At 44.2% G+C, this 19,697-nt stretch overlaps 2 protein-coding genes across 13 annotated transcripts in view; both read left to right on the top strand.

Annotated features, from left to right (window-relative positions):
• Positions 1–14,691, top strand: part of Prxl2c (peroxiredoxin like 2C) — a 32,418-nt gene extending 17,727 nt beyond the window's left edge. Inside the window, exons 5-7 of the mRNA XM_027409647.2 lie at positions 13,603–13,675; positions 13,976–14,135; positions 14,423–14,691. Coding sequence (XP_027265448.1) covers positions 13,603–13,675; positions 13,976–14,135; positions 14,423–14,452 — 263 coding nt within the window. The 3' untranslated portion in view covers positions 14,453–14,691. The remainder of the gene's footprint in view (positions 1–13,602; positions 13,676–13,975; positions 14,136–14,422) is intronic.
• A 219-nt stretch (positions 14,692–14,910) lies between these two features.
• Positions 14,911–19,697, top strand: part of Cdc14b (cell division cycle 14B) — a 96,047-nt gene continuing 91,260 nt past the window's right edge. For 5 of the 12 annotated variants that reach the window (XM_027409626.2, XM_027409624.2, XM_027409629.2 and 2 more), the window contains exon 1: positions 15,120–15,279. In XM_027409626.2, coding sequence (XP_027265427.1) covers positions 15,120–15,279 — 160 coding nt within the window. Of the gene's footprint in view, positions 15,280–19,697 lie in introns of all 12 variants that reach the window. The other 7 variants (XM_027409628.2, XM_027409638.2, XR_003484156.2 and 4 more) reach the window with 6 other exon arrangements.

Raw genomic sequence — 19,697 nt, 5'->3', positions numbered from 1 at the left:
AAATGAGAATTTTCAGAATTTAATTTTTTTTTTTGCTATCTTGTTTGGGATATTTTGTTTGTTCTGGGGTTCTTTGTGGGTGAGAGAGTACGTAGTTACTATGTAGTAGGCTGGCTTAGAATTCTCTAGCCCATGGAGAGATGACTCAGATGTAAAGAGCACATCCTCTTCGTACATAGGTCCTGGTTTTGTTTTCCTGCACTGATATCACAATGGCTCCTCACAATGGCTCTAACTCGAGTTCCAGGGGATCTGGGCTCAGCAGTAGCTGCATGCACATGGTGTACATGTAATCTGATACATACACATACATATGTAGGGGATCAATCTTATGTACATGTACTCTGATACATACATATAAAATGTAAGGAATAATCTTAAAACAATAAACCTCTCTAACCTAGGCTGGTCTTGAATTCTCAGGCCTCCTGCCCCAACCTGTTAAGTGCTAGGATTACAGATATGTGCTGCCACACCCAGCCTCTTCTATTCTGAACATAAAAAAAAAGAGTAGTAGCCAGACCCTCTTTTCCAGTTTTAACCAAAATATATATATTTGCAAGTGTAAGTAAATGACATTTATGTGGCTTTATCAGGTATAGTTCCATAAAGACTGTGCAGGTGGTTGTCACCCAAACAAACACATGTAACACCAAGGCAATAGCTGGGTATGGTGGTGTCTTAATCATTGTTCTATTGTTGTGAATCAGCACCATGGCCAAAGCAACTTTTTTTTAATTACTTCGCAACAATTTATTTTACTACCAAGTACTTTTTTTCAGTCTCTAGCACTTGAACTGCATTTATGAATACTTAATTCATTTTCTTGTTTTTATTAGTCACAGACATATATATCTTAAAATGAAGCACAACTAATAAGTACTAAGCTAGCAATGGGAGAAATAAACAGACACAAAACCATAGTAAATTTTATTAATGAGTCTACATTTTCATGAACAAATGAGGCCTGGCTATGTGTATATGCTTAATTTTCAGTTGTTAGATTTAGAATATTTAAAATAACACAAGATTTAGAATATTTAAAATAACACAAGAACTCCTATTGATGCTTTCTGGGATTCCTGGAGATCTGAGAATTAGAGTTTGGCAAAAATGAAGTGGACCTTATCAAAATCCCAAGCTGTCCTCAAACATTGAAAGTATTTTCTCCTAATTTTATTTTTCCTTTATTTTCTTACAAAATCACTGTTACTAGTGTTTGTGCCCTCTGATTTCACACTCTTTCTTGAGAATAAACAAGAGAGTCACTCAAAATCCTGCCACTGAAAATGAGGTCTATGGACCGATGTCTTGTTATCGGGTATATCCTTATGAATGCTGGATCTCAGCTCTGGGCACTCAGCGCCCAAATCAACACCATAGCAAGATTCCAAAGTGTTTTGTACAGACATGAAATTGAGAAGCACCAGATTACATTTCAAAATGAAATTCAATGGAAACCAGTGTTGTAGTGAATGCTCATCCCTGATGGATTTTCATGAGCAAGCCATGCAAACACCATATCCATGCCCAAGGAGAAAAGGACCTGTTGTCCAACCTCAAGATCCAACCTGTTAGTCTCATAAAAAGAATCAACTTACCTTCTGTTGTTTTGTTAAACATGACCAAAAGCAACTTGGTGAGGTAAAGATTCAGTGTATCTTACAGTCTACAGTCCATCATTAAGGGAATAGGTCAAACAGGAACTCGAGGTGTGAGCTTGAGGTGGAAACCTGGAGGAATGTGGTTTATTGGCTTGCTCCCTCTACGTCATGAGCAGAATCACCTTCCAAGGGATCCCACAGGCCACCGGGGCTGGGCCCAATTACAGAAATTAGCTATGAAGACAATTGAGCCAAAGCAACTCTTTTGTTGTTTTCCAGACAGCCTTGACTGTCTGTAGACCAGCACCTGCCTCTGCCTCCTGAGTGCTAGGATCAAAGGCATGTGCCACGACCACCCAGCAGTATTCCCTATTGTTGGTACAATTCTGCACTTTTAAAAGGGCATTTAAGGGGCTGCAGAGATGGCTCAGCAGGTAAGACCACTGGATTCTTTTCCAAAGGTCCTGAGTTCAATTCCCAGCACTCACATGGTGGCTCACAACCATCTATAGCAGGATCCAATGCCCTCTTCTGGCATACAGGTGTACATGCAGATAGAGCACTCATGTATGTAAAATAAATAAATCTTTAAAAAAAAACAAAAACAAAAGAAAAACAAAAAAAGGCATTTAAGCCAGGTGGTGGTGTTGTTGCATGCCTTTAATCCCAGCACTCAGGAGGCAGAGGCAGGTGGATCTCTGTGATTTCGAGGCCAGCCTAATCTATGGGAGTGAGCGCCAGGACAGGCTCCAAAACCTGTCTCGCAAACAAACAAAAAACCATTTAATTGGCTTACAGTTTCAGAGGCTCGGGGCATTGGCATCCTGGCAGGAAGCATGGTGGCACATAGGTGTTGTGAGACCTTTACATCTTGATCTGTTGGAAGTGAGAGAGACAAGGGGGGAGGGACTGACTCTGGGCTTCTGGGTTTTTGAAACCTCAGAGCCCACCCTCAGTGATATATTTTTTCCAACAAGGCCACACCTCTTAACCCTTCTAATCCTTTCAATCAGCCCCAGTCCCTGGTGACTAAGCATTCAAATATATGAGTCTATGGAGGACCATTCTTATTCAAACCACCACAGGTAGCCTATTCTTATGGTCCCCCTTACTTGGGAGACAAATCACTCATTGGAGCCCAAGACCAGTCTGGGCATTTGTGTGTGTGTTATAAAATTATCTGTAATGCACACTGAACTATATAAATATACTCCCAGGTCCAGGTCATGATTATACTAGAATTGAAATCCTGAAACCTTTTCTGTAAAAAAAAAAAAAATAGAAATTATAGATAAAACAGTAATATTGGGCTGGAGTATGGCTCAGTACTTGCCTAGCATGTTTAAGGCACCGGGTTCATACAACCAAAAAAACAAAACAAAAATGCACATTTGGTGGTGCTCTGTGTTCACCAGATGATCTATACACTCTTTGCATGTTGTGTGGAATGACTGTTATAACCATCATCCATAATACACATTTCACAGAGAACATTTTTTAATTAATTAATTTATTTATTTATGTGTACAGTGTTCTGCCTGTATGCATGCCTGCACACCAAAAGACGGCACCAGATCTCATTACAGATGGTTGTGAGCCACCATGTGATTGCTGGGAATTGAACTCAGGACCTCTGGAGGAGAAGCCAGTGCTTGTAACGCTATCTCTCGAGCCCAAGAAGAACATTTTTTTTTTCTACAAGAAATTCCAGAATTGTCACAAATAACCTAAAAGCAGGCTGATGACAATGTGTGAAGCCATGGATCACCTGGGAAGCAGGAGGGGAAAAAGTGCTTGTCATCAAGTCTGAAAACTTGTATTCAGTCCTTGGGACTGACCTAGTAGAAAGGAGGAATCTACTCCTAAAAGTTGTTCTTTAACTATACAGGCACTGTGATGTTTATGGACATATCTGTACACACATGCACACCACCACTCCTAAGTATTTTTTAAATCACAAAAAAACAAAAAAGGTTTTTAGAAAAATTTCAGTAATATTTTGCCTTTAGACACAGATTTAGACAGACAAGGCAAAAAACAGACTAGTAAAAACATAAGCATAATTATTATTTTATTTTTAGCCAAGAGTTGGGCAGTGGGGATATCTGTTTTGTTGTTTGTTGTTGTTGTTGTTTGGTTTTCAAGACAGGGTTTCTCTGTGTAGCTTTGGAGCCTGTCCTGGCACTCGCTCTGGAGACCAGGCTGGCCTCGAACTCACAGAGATCCGCCTGCCTCTGCCTCTGCCTCCCTAGTGCTGGGATTGAAGGTGTGTGCCACCAACGCCTGGCCCACAATCTTTTATCCCAGCACTTGGGAGGCAGAGAGGCCAGTCTGGTCTATAGAGCTAGTTCAGGGACAGCCAAGAAACCCAGTCTCGAAAAACCAAAAACAAACAAAAAACCCAACAAACAAACAAAACCGTCTCTGATCTTTAATTCACCCAAATACAGTTCCCAAACCCCATGTTGGGCAGCTCAACAACCACAGCTCCAGCTCCAGGGTACTGCACACATATGTGCATACACACAGACACACATGAATTTAAATAAAATAAAGTCCCAATAATCAGCTAGGAATGATGATACACACCTGTTATCCCAGCACTATATACATCTCCAGAGTCTGCCTCACACAAAAGCCAGACAAGAGACTGGAGGTTGCCAACTGCAACAACACTGTCACTGCTATGAGCTACAGATGCCCCAAGGGTCCAGCACCAGGAAAATGGTTGAGGACATTGTGTTATCATGTACACCTGTGAAAAAAATGAACTAAAGTGTGTATATCTGACAGGCTGTGTCTTTGTAACTTTTCTATTGGTGTGAAGAGACATCATGACCAAGGGAACTTATAGAAGAAAGTATTTCATGGGATTCACAGTTTCAGAGGGTTAGGATCTGTAACTGTCATGAGGGAGTATGGTGGCAGCCGTCAGACATGTGCTATAGCTGAGAGATCACGTGTTAAGACAGGCAGAGAGCCAACTGGAATGGCATGGACTTTTGAAACCTCAAAGCCCTCCCCTGTGACATAACTCCTTCTCCTCCAACAAGGCCAAGGCCATAATACTCCTTCTTAAACAGTTCCACCATCTGGAGACGGAGTATTTAAATATGAGCCTATGGGGGCCACCCTCATTCATACCACCACACAACATGATCCCAGAAAGCAAAGTAGTTATAGAAGAAAATTCTTTATATACATACACACACATTTAAATATAGATGTGAGCCGGGCGGTGTTGGCGCACGCCTTTAATCCCAGCACTCAGGAGGCAGAGGCAGGTGGATCTCTGTGAGTTCGAGGCCAGCCTGGTCTACAAGAGCGAGTTCCAGGACAGCCTTCAAAGCTACAGAGAAACCCGGTCTCAAAAAACAAAACAAAACAAAAATAAATAAAATAATAAGTAAATATAGATGTGTATATATAAAATATAAATAATTGAAAATGTATTTTATGTATATTTAAGTGTTTTTAAAGTTTTTTAAAATTTTTTTTTTTTAATTCTGTATACAGTGTTCTGCCTGCATGTGTGCCTGCATGCCAAAAGAGGGCACCATATCTCTGAGACTTGAACTCAAGACCTCTGGAACAGCAGTTTATGCTCTTAACCTCTGAGCCATCTCTCTATCCCCATGTGTGTAGCTTTTGGCTCTTTTGTTTTGTGAGACAGGATCTCACTATGTAGCCCTGTCTGGCCTGGCCCTCACTTTGTGGATTAGACTGGCTTAAAATTTACATAGCTCTACCTACCTCTGCTTCCCAAGTGCTAGCATTAAATCCTGATGAACCAAGTTCCATACCTGGGACCCATTTGGTGGAATGAGAGAACTGTGGAATGCAAGTTGTTCTCTGACAGGCCCCCCCCCCCCCCCCCGGCACACACCTTGGCGCACAGATATATACAAACAAACGTAATTTTAAAAAAAGAGGGCTAGGGAACACAGCTCAGTTGGTAGAGTGGCTAACATGCAGGAAGCTCAGATCCCCAGTGCTGCATGACCCCAGGCATGGTGGCACATCCCTGTAGTTAAAGCACTTGGGAGATGGAGGCAGAAGAATTAGAAGCTCAAGGTCATCCTCAGCTCTATTGTGAGTATGAGACCAGGCTGGGCTACATAAGACCCTGATTCGAAAAGAAAGCGCAAAAGAGAACAATAAATGCATGACATGTGTCCCTTTGCATGGTGCATATATTGTTGGACAGAAACTGGAAAACCTTGGGACTGCAGTCAATTGAAGCCGCCCACAGCCCTATTCTAGAGTTCTTCAAAGCAGCTTCCAGAAGCTACAAATTAGCTTTGTTCACCAACGTGAGATATTTGATCAAAGCACTTAACAGACCTCAAATGTGTTTCTTTTCTTTCTTTCTTTCTTTTTTTTTTTTTTTTTTTTTTTTTTTTTTTTTTTTTTTTGGTTTTTCGAGACAGGGTTTCTCTGTGTAGCTTTTGGAGCCTATCCTGGCACTCGCCCTGGAGTCCAGGCAGGCTTTGAACTCACAGAGATCCGACTGTCTCTGCCTCCCAAGTGCAGGGATTAAAGGCGTGCACCACCAACGCCCGGCCCCCTCAAAAGTGTTTCTAGGAAAGCATTTTAAATATTATGCCAGTCTTGGTACGATGGCTTAAGAATACAGGAAGGTAGTCAGATTGTTTTAAAAAGGTTCCCTAGCTATTGTTACAACTTGATGTTGTTTAGTTTTATTGAACTAGCAGTCTGGAATCGGTGAATCTCTGACATTTCTACACTTCAACCCTTAAGAACTTAAAATGCCACACGTGAACATGGTTACTGACTCTGTGTAAATAGGGAATAGCTTTTTGTTTCATAGGCCTGCACTCTCACCTATATAGTACAGAACATTAAAACAGGAGGATAGCAGTTGGAGACCAGTCCGGGGGCAGCTTAATGAGACCCTGTCTTACCCTGACAAAGAGGGCTAGGAGTGTGACTCTGTGGTTGAGCTCTTGCCTAGCATGCTTGCAGCTGTCACTTTGCTCCCCAGAACCTCAGCTATGTCTGCCCACACAAATGATCCCTATTTGTTAGGATTTTAGGAGATTAAAATTTAGCCCCAGAGACTTCCTGGTATGAAGACATGCCACTACATTTAAACACCATAAGCATCTGACACTTTTGGAGGAGAGAAAAAAATGTGTCACTTCCCTACATTGAACACTGAGCTTGTGGATGGAGAGCCCCAGGCTTTCCATTAAATCACACAAACTCCATTAAAATCCCAGCACTCAGGAGGCGGAGGCAAACAGTGCTCTGTGTTCCAGGCCACACAGGGTTGTTTGCAAGACTCTGTCTCAAACACAATAACAACAGCATACCCCAAAATCCAGTAGGGATGGGGATATAGGTTAATGGAACACTTGGCTAGCATAAGGGAGAACATGGGACTGGCAGAGGAGAATCTTTGAGTTAGAGGCCAGCCTGGTCTACAGAGTCAGTTCCAAGACTGCCAGGGCTGCACAGAGAAACTGTGTCTCAAAAAAAAAAAAAAAAAAAAAAAAAAAAAAAAAAAAAACAAAAAAAAAAAAAAAAAAGAGTGCTGGGCATTGGTGGCACACGCCTTTAATCACAACACTGGGAGGCAGAGGCAGGTGGATCTCTGTGAGTTTGAGGCCAGCCTGGTCTCCAGAGCCAGTGCCAGGATAGGCTCCAAAGCTACAGAGAGAAACCCTGTCTCAAAAAAACAAACAAACAAAAAACAAAAAAATGAGAGCAAGAGAGCAAGTAAGAACCAATGGTTCAGCTCCTAGCAACACTTACAATAATATGTATCAAATCATATATATTATAATAATATATATTATATATATTATTATATATATATTCTCTACTTGTATGCTTTCTTAGGTTATTTTGGCCTAGAATTGAAAAATAGACCAGAGTTGAGTGTGGTAGTAATATATACATCCCCAGTGCCAACAGTCAGGAACCTGAGTCAGAGGAATCTTTGTGAGTGGGGAAATCACCTGCAGACAGCAACCTGTGTCCTAAAAGAGATATAAGTGTGAGGGCAAGGTGGATCCCTGAAACTCATTAGTCAGCCAGCCAAGGAATCAGATGAACTTCAAATTCAAAGAGAGACCGTGTCTCAAAACATAAAGTGGAGGGGCTGGAGAGATGGCTCAGAACACTGGTTTTTTTCCCAAAGGGTTCTAGTCTACGCGATAGCTCACAGCTGTCTGTAACTCCAGTTCCAGAGGATCCAATGTCCTCTTTGACCTCCACAGGCATCAGGCATGCACGAGGTGCCCAGACATACGTGCAGGCAAAACACCCATACTTAAAAAATTTTTAAAATTTAAACTAATTTTAAAAAATATGGAGATTGATTGGGGAGAGACACCTGTCAACCTCTGGCCACCACACAAACACTGGCATAACTGCTTGTGTAACACACACACACACACACACACACACACACACACACACACACACGCACACGCACACACACAGAATTAGATTGCCTATGTTATGGGTTCCTTTATTAATCTTTGGATTTTTTTCCTCTTCCGTAGCCTCTAACTTTGGATTAAAGGATTCACTGTTCACATGATTGCATTTAAAATTAGAATAGTGGCTGAAGAGGTGGCTCAGCAGTTTTAAGTGGTACTGCTCCTGCAGGGGACCAGAGTTCATTTTCCAAAACACACATGGTGGATTACTCCTGAAACTCAGGTTCCAGGGGATCTGAGGCCCTCTTCTGGCCTTAGTGGGATGTCCTCCCCACGAAGGGACTTGAATAAAAAAGACACAGGAAATCACTATATTCAAGTTCGTAGTTCTCTTCTTAAACCAGAAAATCTTTGAGAATGTTCTTCTTAGCCCCAACAAAAGATGAAGAAAAACTGCTTTTACATTTTTATAGCCTTGGAAGAGACTTGAAATTGATGCTTTTCAATTATTTCCCTGTCCATAGGAGGAGAGTTAGACAAGAATGTTTTTCTTGTTTTGTAATAGTTGGCAAAAACATGTGTGTAGTGTGGGTAAAGGAGGTGGTTAGCTATCTCCAATTATCTGATTATCTTTGCTGATTTTGACTGAGAAGCTTGCTGTATCCTGTCCTGGGAGGAAGGGACCTGGTCTGGCAGCTGGGTCCACAGGCAGAGTCAGCTTGGATCTGCAGCCACTTCTGAAGAGTCCAGGAGAGACGGTCCAAGCCCTGGTTGTCTAAGAGTACCTGGATTCAGCCAGAAGAGCTGGTCCAACTCGGTCAGGATGAGAAGAGCCAGAAATAAATTTCAGAAGCCAAAATATTGTGCCAGAAGATATAAAACAGAAGGCAAAGCAAGGAGAGGGAGTTGGAGGCTGGGGAATGTCTAAAGACATGGTTTGGATAGAGTTCTGACCTAGGCAATCATGCTCATATCTGTGTGAAGGGCTATTCACGGTCTACTGCTGTAACTAAATACCAGAGTCTAGGTACTTCATAAAAGAGGTTTGTTTAGCTCACAGTGTTGGAAGTTCACTAGCATAGCACTAAGCCAAGTGTGGTGGCAAATACCTTTGCCAAATAGCCCTCGGGGAATAGCACCTATTGACTTTTTAGTAATCCCTTCTCTTAAAGGTTCCATCTCATCAATAACCCCCAATACACAGGAATCTTTGGGAGATAAGCTCAAATCATATTTAAACTACAGTGGTATTTTAAAAAGACTCATTGGGAGCCAGGCATGGTGCCATATGCTTTTATTACCAGCACTCAGCAGACAGAGCTCCAGGCCACCCTAGTGTACATAGTTTCAGGACAGTCAGAACTACATAGACATTGTTTCAAAAAACAAAACAAATAAAAAAGACTTACTGGTTCTATAAATTGTTTTGGGCAGAGGTTACCTACCATATATAATTTATAACTCACTGAACTAATACCTACAGTGTTAGCTTTCCATTTCTGTAAGGAAATACCTGAGATAACCAACTTAAAAAGAAGAAATGTTATTTTGGCTTACAGTTTCAGAGGCCTAAGCTTGGTTGGCCCACTGCTTTGGGGCCATTGGTGAGATAACAGATGGTGGCAAAAATAACATGTTGAATAAAGCTGCTTACTTCATAGCCAAGAACTGAAAGAACAAAGAATCCCATGTTTTACAGTTCCCAATGATGTCATGACTCCAGTGACTGGAAACCTCTCACTAGGGCCTACCTTGTTGAGTCCTACCATTTCCCATAGTGCTTAGGGGGACCAAACCTTTAACACATGAGACTTTGGGGTCCACTCAAAATCCTTGTGCAATCTTTGTTTTTATCATGTGATAATTATATTTATTTAAAAATTTGCTTTGAGCCAGATGTGGTGGTGTATGCCTTTAATCCCAGCACTTGGGAGGCTGATGTTGCCAGTCTTTGTCCCACCAGCCAGCTTCCAAATAACCACACAGAGACTTCTTATGAAAGTTCAGCTGACAGTTTAGGCTTGTTTCTTATTTTTCTTTCCATTTCTATTTTTTTTTTTTTTTTTTTTTTGAGACAGGATTTCTCTGTGTAGCTTTGGAGCCTGTTCTGGAACTAGCTCTGTAGACCAGGCTGGCCTTGAATGCACTGTGTGCTTCTATCTCCCAAGGGCTGGGATTAAGGGTGTGCACCACCACCGCCCAGCCTTTTAGGCTAGTTTCTAACCAGCTCTTATAATTTAAATTAACCCATTCATATAATTTTGCTTTCTGCCTCATGGCTTTATTACCTCATCTCCATAGTTAGCTCCCTGTTAGCTCTGTGTCTCCTGGCATCTCCACCCTTCTTCCCAGCAGCCTCTCTGCCCCCCAAATCCTACCTAGTTATTGGCAGTTCAGCTTTTTATTAAGCCAATCCAAGTGACACATATTCACAGTATACAAAAAGATAATTCTACAACATTTCTCCCTTTTTGTCTAAATAAAAAAAAGAAAGCTTTTAACTCTAATTTACCTTCTATCATAGCTAAGAAAAACTACAACTATAACTGGAAGCCCCTCCTGGGACAGGAAACCTCTGTCTACACAGTATAAGAAAAAATAACCTTAAATTTGTGTCAATATACAAAAAGCCACAGCAATATAAAATATTTTAGACAAGTTGTTTAAAAGTGGACTCAACAATTCACCCTTTTATCTCATCATTTTATATTATATCCCCCTTTTTCCCTTCAGAAAGAGATCCTTGAATTAACTCCTTTGTTTAGCTTTTTTTCTTGACCATGACTAATAACTTGTAACCAACCCCCCTAAATTATGACAAACATCTATAACCCAAAAGTCATCCAATCTGCCTCTTGGGAATATGAGTGTCCTGTTGTCTGAGGGTGGGGACATGTTTAGGAGACCCTGGGAAAATTGGGATAATGATCAAGTCCTGAGAGAGTTAGCTATATTATTTGTTGTCCAGTTTCTGTCAATAGGAAAGTGAAAGGCTTATCTGAAGTCCTGACTGGGGTAATCTGTGAGGCTAGACTATCTCAGCATCCTTGAATCTTTTCTGGATGCAGAACTCTTGAGGAAGCTGCAACAGAGGCACTCTGAGATGTTGTATCACCTGGGCCCTCTATTTTCATTGGTGTCTGCTTCCTTTGCTCTGAAAACATAAACTTTCAGAGGACAAGTACAGAATGTGTGGTGTATGCAAGTAGTTAAAGATGATTTTTTGTTTTATGGTTTTATGTTTTATGGTTGTTACAAAACAAAAAAATTATTTTATGTGTGCACTGGTCTTTTGTCTGCATGCATTTCTTTTGAGGGTGTCAGAGCCCCTGGACCTGGAGTTATACACAGTAGTGAGCTGCCATATGGGCGAAATTTAACCTGGGTCCTCTGGAAGAGCAGCCATTTGCCACCTTGCCCAGCCTGGGGATCAGTTTATTTTTAAAAGATACAAAACATTGCCGGCCCCTGACAATGTTACTGTATAAAAGAAATACAGCTGGGCAGTGGTAGCACTTACCTTTAATCCCAGCACCTGGGAGGCAGAGACAGGTGGAACTGTCTCTTGTCTACATAGTGAGTTCCAGGACAGGTTCTAAAGCTACAGAGAAACCCTGTCTTGAAAAACCAAAAACAAAATGAAAACATTCTCCAATTTGAACCTTTACAACGAACATTGTGCCATTGTGCTGGAATTGTGTGTGTGTGTGTGTGTGTGTGTGTGTGTGTGTGTGTGTGTGTGTGTTCACGTAGGTATACAAACACATGGATGTGTGTGGAGGCTAGAGACCCATGGTTTAGACAGACTGGCCACTATATCCCCGGGTATTAGTCTCCTCAATGCTGGGATTAGATACTTATCCAAGAGTTTTTTTATTTACATTGGTGCTAAGGATCCAAACTCAGATCCTCATTGTTACACAGCAGTTACTTTACCCACCCAGCCACCTCCCAGTCTGGGACTCTTTTTTTTGGGGGGGGGAGGGACACACGCAAAAGATTTCTCAGTGTATCAACCCTGGCTGTCCTGGAATTGGCTCTGTAGACCAGGTTAGCCTTAAACACAACATCGATCCACCTGCCTCTGCCTCTGCCTCTGCCTCCCAAGTGCTGGGATCAAAGGCCTGCACCACCACTGCCTGGCCAGTCTGGAACTCTTTTGTTTAAAAACAGGTTCATGTGCAGCAGCAGGTGGGTGCATATGAATGCAAGTGCCTAGGTAGCAGATTCTCTGGAGCTGAAGTTACAGGCAGTAGTGAGCAGCCTGACCTGGGTGCTGGAAACCAAACTGAGGTACTCTGCAAGAGCACTGTTCACTCTTACCTGCTCAACCATCTCTCTAGTCCCAGCCTGAATGTCTTCATTCTCAGGTGCTGAGAGACTTCAGCTATACTCCCGAGTAAGGGGGCTTCTTCTCCTTCCCAGGTCCCCATAATGTTCTCTGTCTTTCTTGACTGACCACTTCTCTGTGTCCCCTGTCCTCACTGTCAAAAGACAACCTCCGACCAAATATTGTCTAAGGGGCTTTCAAACTCTACAATTCTATGACCAGTGATCAAACAATGAACAATAATGTACTCATGCAAGCAAAGTCAGGCACTTTCCTGTCCCCAAATTCTCAGAACCTAGAAGTCAGCATGTTGACTGGAGAAATCAGACAATTCAAAGGAAATGTCACACATACACAACAAAGATCAGCCAAGACATTTCCTGCTTCTATCTAAACATGACAGGAAAACAAGTTTGAGGTTACGTTTACTTATTTCTTTAGTATGTGTGGATGGGGTATGTGTTAGAAGACAGCTTTTGGGGGTTGATTCTCTTCTAATAAATAGATTCCCAGGGATTGAACTCAGGTAGCCACACTTGCTGGCAAGTGCCTTTACCCACTGTGCCATCTGACTGGAGACAGGATCTGGTTGTGGTCTTGGCTGGCTTCCAACCCCTTATGTAACAGAGGATGACCTTGAACTGCTTATCCTCCAGCCTCCATTTTTTAAGTTCTTACATTGTAGGCCTGTAGTCCAAGTTTAGCACATGGACTTCTGGTTCCTAAGAATGAAAGACTCGTCTGAATAATTAAAAGGTGCAATCAAAAGCCTCGTTCTAAACAAAATATTAAAATCCTTATATGGTATAATTATATATACATAAGCTGTACCCCTTTTATTTAAAACCACATACTTTTTTTGTTAGAATTTCTAGCAGCTAGAATCTAGCCCAAACATTCTATTTGAAGGTGAGAGAAAAAAATCAACTGGAAACTACTTGGCTCTTAAGACATTTAACTAATCCAGTCTCAAAATAAATAAATAAATAACGTGGGCCAGGAATCTGGCTTACATTTCTGGCTAATAGATCATTTGTCCTGCACGTGCAAGGCCCTGGGCGTAAGTCCCAGCACCTCAAAAAGTGGAACACACTAGACAACCCCCCACAGAGAATACCCGGTTAGGTGTCGGTGGTGGCTCACACCTCTAAGTAATCCCAGCACTGGAGAGGCAGATGCCATTTTGAGGCCAGTTCCGGCTGCGCAGTGAAATACAACAAATAATCTCTTAAAAGTATTTTCTTCTCTGTAATCCTAGGGACCCTCTTAAATTTGATTGATACTTGGTGGCCTATGCGCCCTGGAAGAGTGTGGAAGGCTTCCTCTATGTCGTAAGTTTTTGCTACCGCTACAAACATGTAGAACATTTTAAATGTAAGGCCTTCCTTGATATCATTATGGAAAACTGAAAGATGAACACGTATCCTAGCTAGTTCTTAAGCGGTTCCTGGCTAAGGAAAAGCTGTCCTACACTCTTTTCCTACTTAGCAGGCTTAAAGAAACGCTTTAAAGCAAAAGTCAACACGGCCCTTCAGCGAGCAGTTCCGTGAAATCTGCATTTCTGAGAGGTTCCTTGTGGGAGGGGGGAGGGGCTGAAATTCATCGCTCTCTGACTCTGGCTTCCCTTGCAGACAAGAAGTTAAATCGCTGTTGACAACAGGAATTTGTCCTGCAGATGGGGAGAATTTGGGACCTTCGACTCCAAAGGTTGTTTCCCGTCTCCTCGTCCATGTAGATGCTACGATGGAGCTAGGCCCTTCAAAATGGCAGCTGTGGTCAAGTTCCAAAAAGGTCTGACTTTTTTTTTTTTTTTTTAAAACACAGTAGCAAACCATGGGGCTGTATCCCTGCAGAACTGAAAGAGAAAAGTCCGAGGGCTCAGCTGGCCACGTGCTCCTACGCTTGGTGTTAAATAGGACCTTGGGCACCCGGGTTATGCACAGCAAGAGTTAGCGCAGCTCCAGGGTCCCGGGGTGAGGTGCAAACCACCGCGGTAAATCGCGTCTCCAGGTGTTTTTTTTTTTTTTTTTTTTTTTTTAAACCAACTCTAAGAAGCCCTCGTTGCTCTGTTCCGATAGGTGGAGAGAAACAGCGCGGGTCTGAACTAAGTTCTGAGGTCCACTCCGCCTTGTGTCCACAGAGCTGCCGACTCCTTCAGCGGGCTACCCTCTCCTAGCAGGAGGCGGCCATGACCAGCTTCTCTTGGCGCGAATTACAGGGAAACCCAAGGAACACTTAGAAAAGAAAATCCCATCCCAAAGACGCGGAGTGGAGTTCCTGGGGTAGGGCCGTGCAGGAACTCGGGGACTCACTCGAGGAGCCGAGGACGGGGCATCGCGCCCGGACACAGGACACAAAAAGTTGGGGTCCCACCTAGGGGTCGCCAGCACGATTTCTGCCCGATTGGCGGAAGCGCTCAGACTTTTCTTTATGGCGTCACCGGGTACCTGCCTGTAGGAAGGCCCCGGCTGCGTGACGTCACGCCGCGCTGACCAATGAGCGGCCCGAGCCGGCGGGCCCCGAGGAGGGTTGTGGGCCCTTCTTTTTGTGAATGAAGCTCCACGGAACATCCCTCCTGGGGGTCCCCGGGAGCCGCGGCCCGCTGAGCTCGGACGCCCAGGCACCAGCGTCCCAGGGCGCGCGCGCTTTGCCCCAGCTGCCGGCTAGCGCTGTGTGGCCCCCGGGACGCGGGCGGCGGCGGCAGGCGCAGCTCGAGGACCCGGGCCGGGCTGCCGGGCCATGGTCGCGGTCCCCTGACGGGCCGCGGCCGCCTCCATGAAGCGCAAGAGCGAGCGGCGCTCGGCTTGGGCTACCGCGCCCCCCTGCTCGCGCCGCAGCTCGTCCGCCTCCCCCGGCGTGAAGAAGAGCCGCAGCTCCACGCCGCAGGAGCTGCACCGCCTGGAGCAGCTGGACGACCTGTACCTGGACATCACGGGTGAGCCCCCGCCACACCCCCACGAGGCTCGCGGCTGGCTCCTCGCGCCTCTCGCCGCCCGCGCGCCGGCGGCTGCAACTTTGCCCGGGATGGGCCGCGAGGTCACCTCTGTAAATGCACCCGGCCCCGGGAGGCAGGGGAGGGCTCTGCCCTCGAACCCACTTCGTTCCGGGATAGCTGGCGCGGCTGTCCTCCCGTGAGTCCGAGCCTCTGCTGAGCTCCGAGGGCGCTGATCTTTGCTGCCCCGAGGGCCCCAAGCCCCGCTGCGCCTCAGCAACGCGTGGGATTCCCTCCCGAGGCCCTGGCCCCCCTCTTCCCCACGCCATCGCGCCCTCCTCAGGATCCCTGCCCTCCCTCCAGAAAGGTGTTACGGTGATGGCGTTTGAACCACCCAGCATTCTAGGAGCCCAGAGGTGTCACTTTTGAGAAATCCCCGCCAGCCCGAGCAGATAGAAAAGCAGCTTTCGAGGTGATTTTTCTTAGTGCCTCCGTTCTTGAAGACCAAATAAATTAATTTGGCAGCTGCTGGGTTTGTCGGGATTGGTGTCGAAGCCGGAGCTTGCCTACAGTGTGCTGCTGTACCTGGGAAATGCATTGTCAGCTGCATAGCTGTCTGCGCAGTTGAGGGAATGTGCCGCGTTTTCTGGGGCGGATGGTGGCCACCTCCGCGTGAGGTTTTAAGAAACGGTTTCCAGGCCTTGGACTTGGACTTTCCTAGGTGGCCTCGATTGGTGACAACATTTATTGATTTAGCAAGTGTTGAGACAAACACAGGAATTTAGTAGAAAGTATATTCTAGATTGATGAGCTGCTGGAAAATACGACCGATTTTAAAGGAAGCTGAGAGGAGGGGAAGGTTTCTTAGCGTTTGAAAGGAGGAAGAGAAAGGAGTTTTAAGTACATCTCCTGACTGGCTTCGTCCCAGGTCTAAGGGTAGCCCTGCTGGAGGAGATGCCAGTTTGCCCGGGTTCCTTCCAAAGAGACGTCATGCTGATGGGCTCTGCACATTCTTTCTGCTCTTTCTTACACCTCTTAAAATGATTTTTGGTTAGGGCTATCTAAATATGGGGACAAGTTAAGCCTGGTATAGTTCTGAATTGTAGAGGTACACAAGAGTATATTGAGAAAAGTTGGTGACAAAGACACAGGAGCGTCCTCTAAATGTAACTGATGTTACCAATTTCTCGTGAGCCTTTCCTGAAATATCCTCGTCCGGCACAGATATGTATCTGTTCTTTGCAAACCCATGCAGGATGGCACACAACTGATTTTGCATCGCTGGGCACAGTACTTCATAACAGAATGCTAGCCTCCAATTGTGTTCAAAACCTCATTTGATCTTAAATTACTACCTGGGCCAAAGGATGTGCGACTTTAAAGGATGGAAGTATAAAAACAGGTTTATGGATTTAAACACACCTATAGATTTTAATGTTTTATGTATTTAGACAGTTCTCTGTTGAATATTTAGGTGGTTTGTAGTAAAAGTTGTAAGGCTGGGTGTGGTGGCACACGCCTTTAATCTGAGTAGCACTCTGTAGGCAGAGTCAGGTGGATCTCAGTGAGTTCAAGGTCAGCCTCATCTATAAATGAGTTCCAAGACAGCCAGGTCTATGCAGAGATCCTATCTCAAGAAAAAAAAAAAAAAAAAAAAAAAAAACAAGGACAAGAAAAAAGTTTAAAGGATTTAAGTGGTTGATGTTAAAAGGAAAATTGTTAGTGGTCCCAGAGCTGGCATTCAGGGCCTTGTATTAGGCCAGCTCTCCAACACTGAGCTACAATCCACCATAAGAATTTTGACATCAGTCATTAGAGGAAATCTTTTTCTTTCGTGGGATAAAGTGTAACTTGGCAAGCCTTCCTGAGGAAGCCATCAAAGAATTAACTTAGAAAACATCAACAATACTGAGAGAGCTAGTGCATTTTATGCACAAAATCAAAATACTGTCCATTTACAAGACCTGATAACGGAATGGTCGGTTCGGCCTCAGGGTAAGATACTACTAGTTCCAGGGGAACAAGGCTTGCAGCCCTTCAGTGATGGCTTCAGCTTCCTGAAAGAAAAAAAGAAAGTGTTTCTGTTATTTGCAAGACAATTAAAGTAATTAAAATTTTTATCTAAGTTATTTAACTTTATGTTTAGGTGTGTGTGGGGTGCAGAGCCTGAAGAGGGAGCTGGAGGCACAGGTGGGGCTGGATGCCAGGAATTGAGATTGTGGAGAACCATCTCCTCAACTCCCTACCCCACACCCTAACCCCCCCCCCCAGCAGAAAAAAATAAGTCTAGGCTAGCCTGGAACTCAGTATAAGGAATCCACACCAGCCTTAAACGCGAGATCCTACTGTCTTTGCCTCCTCAGTGCTGAGATTATAGGCATCAGCTACCGTGGACAACGTTGCAGAGTTCAGGCCAGGTGGTTGTGGGACACACCTTTGATCCCAGCACTTGGGAGGCAAAAAAGCAGGTGGATCTCTTGCATTTTATGCCAGCCTGGTCTACAGAGTGAGCTCTAGGACAGCCAAGGCTACACCCAGAAACCCTGTCTCAAAAAAACAAAAACAAAAATGGAAAAGTTCAGGTTTTTAATTTTATTTTGTGTTAGGTGGTGATGGACGGAGGGAGATAACAAGGTTTTGTGTTTAACAAACGGTAGCTGGTCATTTTCAGATTGTTTCCCCCTCCAGTCATTGTTTTGTGGTAATTGTTTTTCTGGCTTTGGAGCCTGTCCTGGAACTGACAGAGATCCACCCATCTCTGCCTCCCAAGTGCTGGGACTAACCGCATGCACCACCACCACTCCTCCATTTGAAACAGGGTCTCACACTACAGCAGGCTAATCTGGGACCCTCTGTGTAAATAAGGGTGGCCTTGAACTCAGATCTTCCTGTGTCTACTTCCCAAGTGCAGGGATTAAAGGGTTGTGCCCGAGTACTTCATTTGTGTTGGGGGAAGAGAGAGGAGGGTTATTGATTGATTCCATTTTTTTTTTTTTAACTTATGTATACAACATTCTGCTTCCATGGATATCTGCACACCAGAAGAGGGCACCAGATCTTGTAACGGATGGTTGTGAGCCACCATGTGGTTGTTGGAAATTGAACTCAGGACCTCTGGAAGAGCAGCCAGTGCTCTTAACCTCTGAGCCATCTCTCCAGCCCAATTTTTTTTTTTTTTTTTTTTTTTTTAAGACAGGGTTTATCTGTGTAGCTTTGGAGCCTATCCTGGCACTCTGTAGACCAGGCTGGCCTCGAACTCACAGAGATCCACCTGCCTCTGCCTCCTGGGTGCTTGGATTAAAGGTGTTCGCCACCAACGCCCCAATTGATTCCATTCTTAACAGGCCCTGTGCACAAGTCAGGGCAGCTTGTGAGAGCTGGCTCACTTCTTCCACTGTGTGGCTTTCCAGAATTGAACTAAAGTCATCACCAGTCTTCTGCAGGCTCTCTTTTTGTCGGAGCCATCAGGATGTTCTCCTGTTTTTTTTTTTTTTTTTTAATGTTGTTTAAATTTATTTATTATGTACACAGTGTTCTGTCTGCATGTATGACTGCATGCCATTACAGATGGTTGTGAGCCACCATGTGATGCTGGGACTTGAACTCAGGACCCCAGGAAGAATAGCCAGTGTTCTTAACCTCTGAGCCATCTTTCCAGCCCTAGGATGTTCTCTTTTTATTTATTTATTTTTTTGGATGTTCTCTTTTTAAATGCCCAGTGCGATCTATCATCTCGTATGGCTGAATCATGATTTCTTTAGCAGTGGTGAGTGGGGATTTGGGAATGTGTTAGTTTCTGTTGCAAATTGCTATCTGTGTGGATGGAGTCTGCACACATATTTGATTGCATTTATGGAGCGAATAAAATTGTTGGGCCAGCATCACACAGCTTCTGTGGACTTTTGAACTTGTATGTGTCCTGCATTCATGTGCAGGACATGCTTTCAGCTCCTTTGCATACATAGCTGGGAGAACACTCTCTGGGTTCTGTGGTAACTTCATATTTTTACATCTTAGGCAGCTGCCAGACTCTTGAAAAGTGCTTTCGCCTTCAGCTTTTCTACCTCAAAGTGCCAGTCATTTCTACCTCTTTACCAATTCTTGTTATTGAACAGGAAGACTCTTGCAGCAGATACTGTTTGGAAAAGTTAAGGCCTGTTGCCTGTTTTGCCTCCTCTGCCCTTAAAGCTCTTTTCTCACGTAGCCTAGGTTTGCCTCAAGCTTGTGCTGTAGACCTGGAACACCTGAGCCTTCTGTTCCCACCTGAGTGCTGGGATTTTAAGTAGGAATCACTGTGCCTGGTTTTATGTGGTGCTGGGAGAAACCCAGGGCTTCATGTGTCCTAGGTAAGCACTGAGCTACATCTCTAGACCCCAAACTTCTTTACCCCCAAAGACCCTCTATAATATATTTGAGACCAG

The sequence above is a fragment of the Cricetulus griseus genome, chromosome 3, assembly GCF_003668045.3.
Source record: "Cricetulus griseus strain 17A/GY chromosome 3, alternate assembly CriGri-PICRH-1.0, whole genome shotgun sequence".
NCBI classification, from domain to species: Eukaryota; Metazoa; Chordata; class Mammalia; order Rodentia; family Cricetidae; genus Cricetulus; species Cricetulus griseus.
The sequence above is the reverse complement of the archived record's forward strand: the minus strand, read 5'-3'. Positions and strand labels throughout refer to the sequence as shown.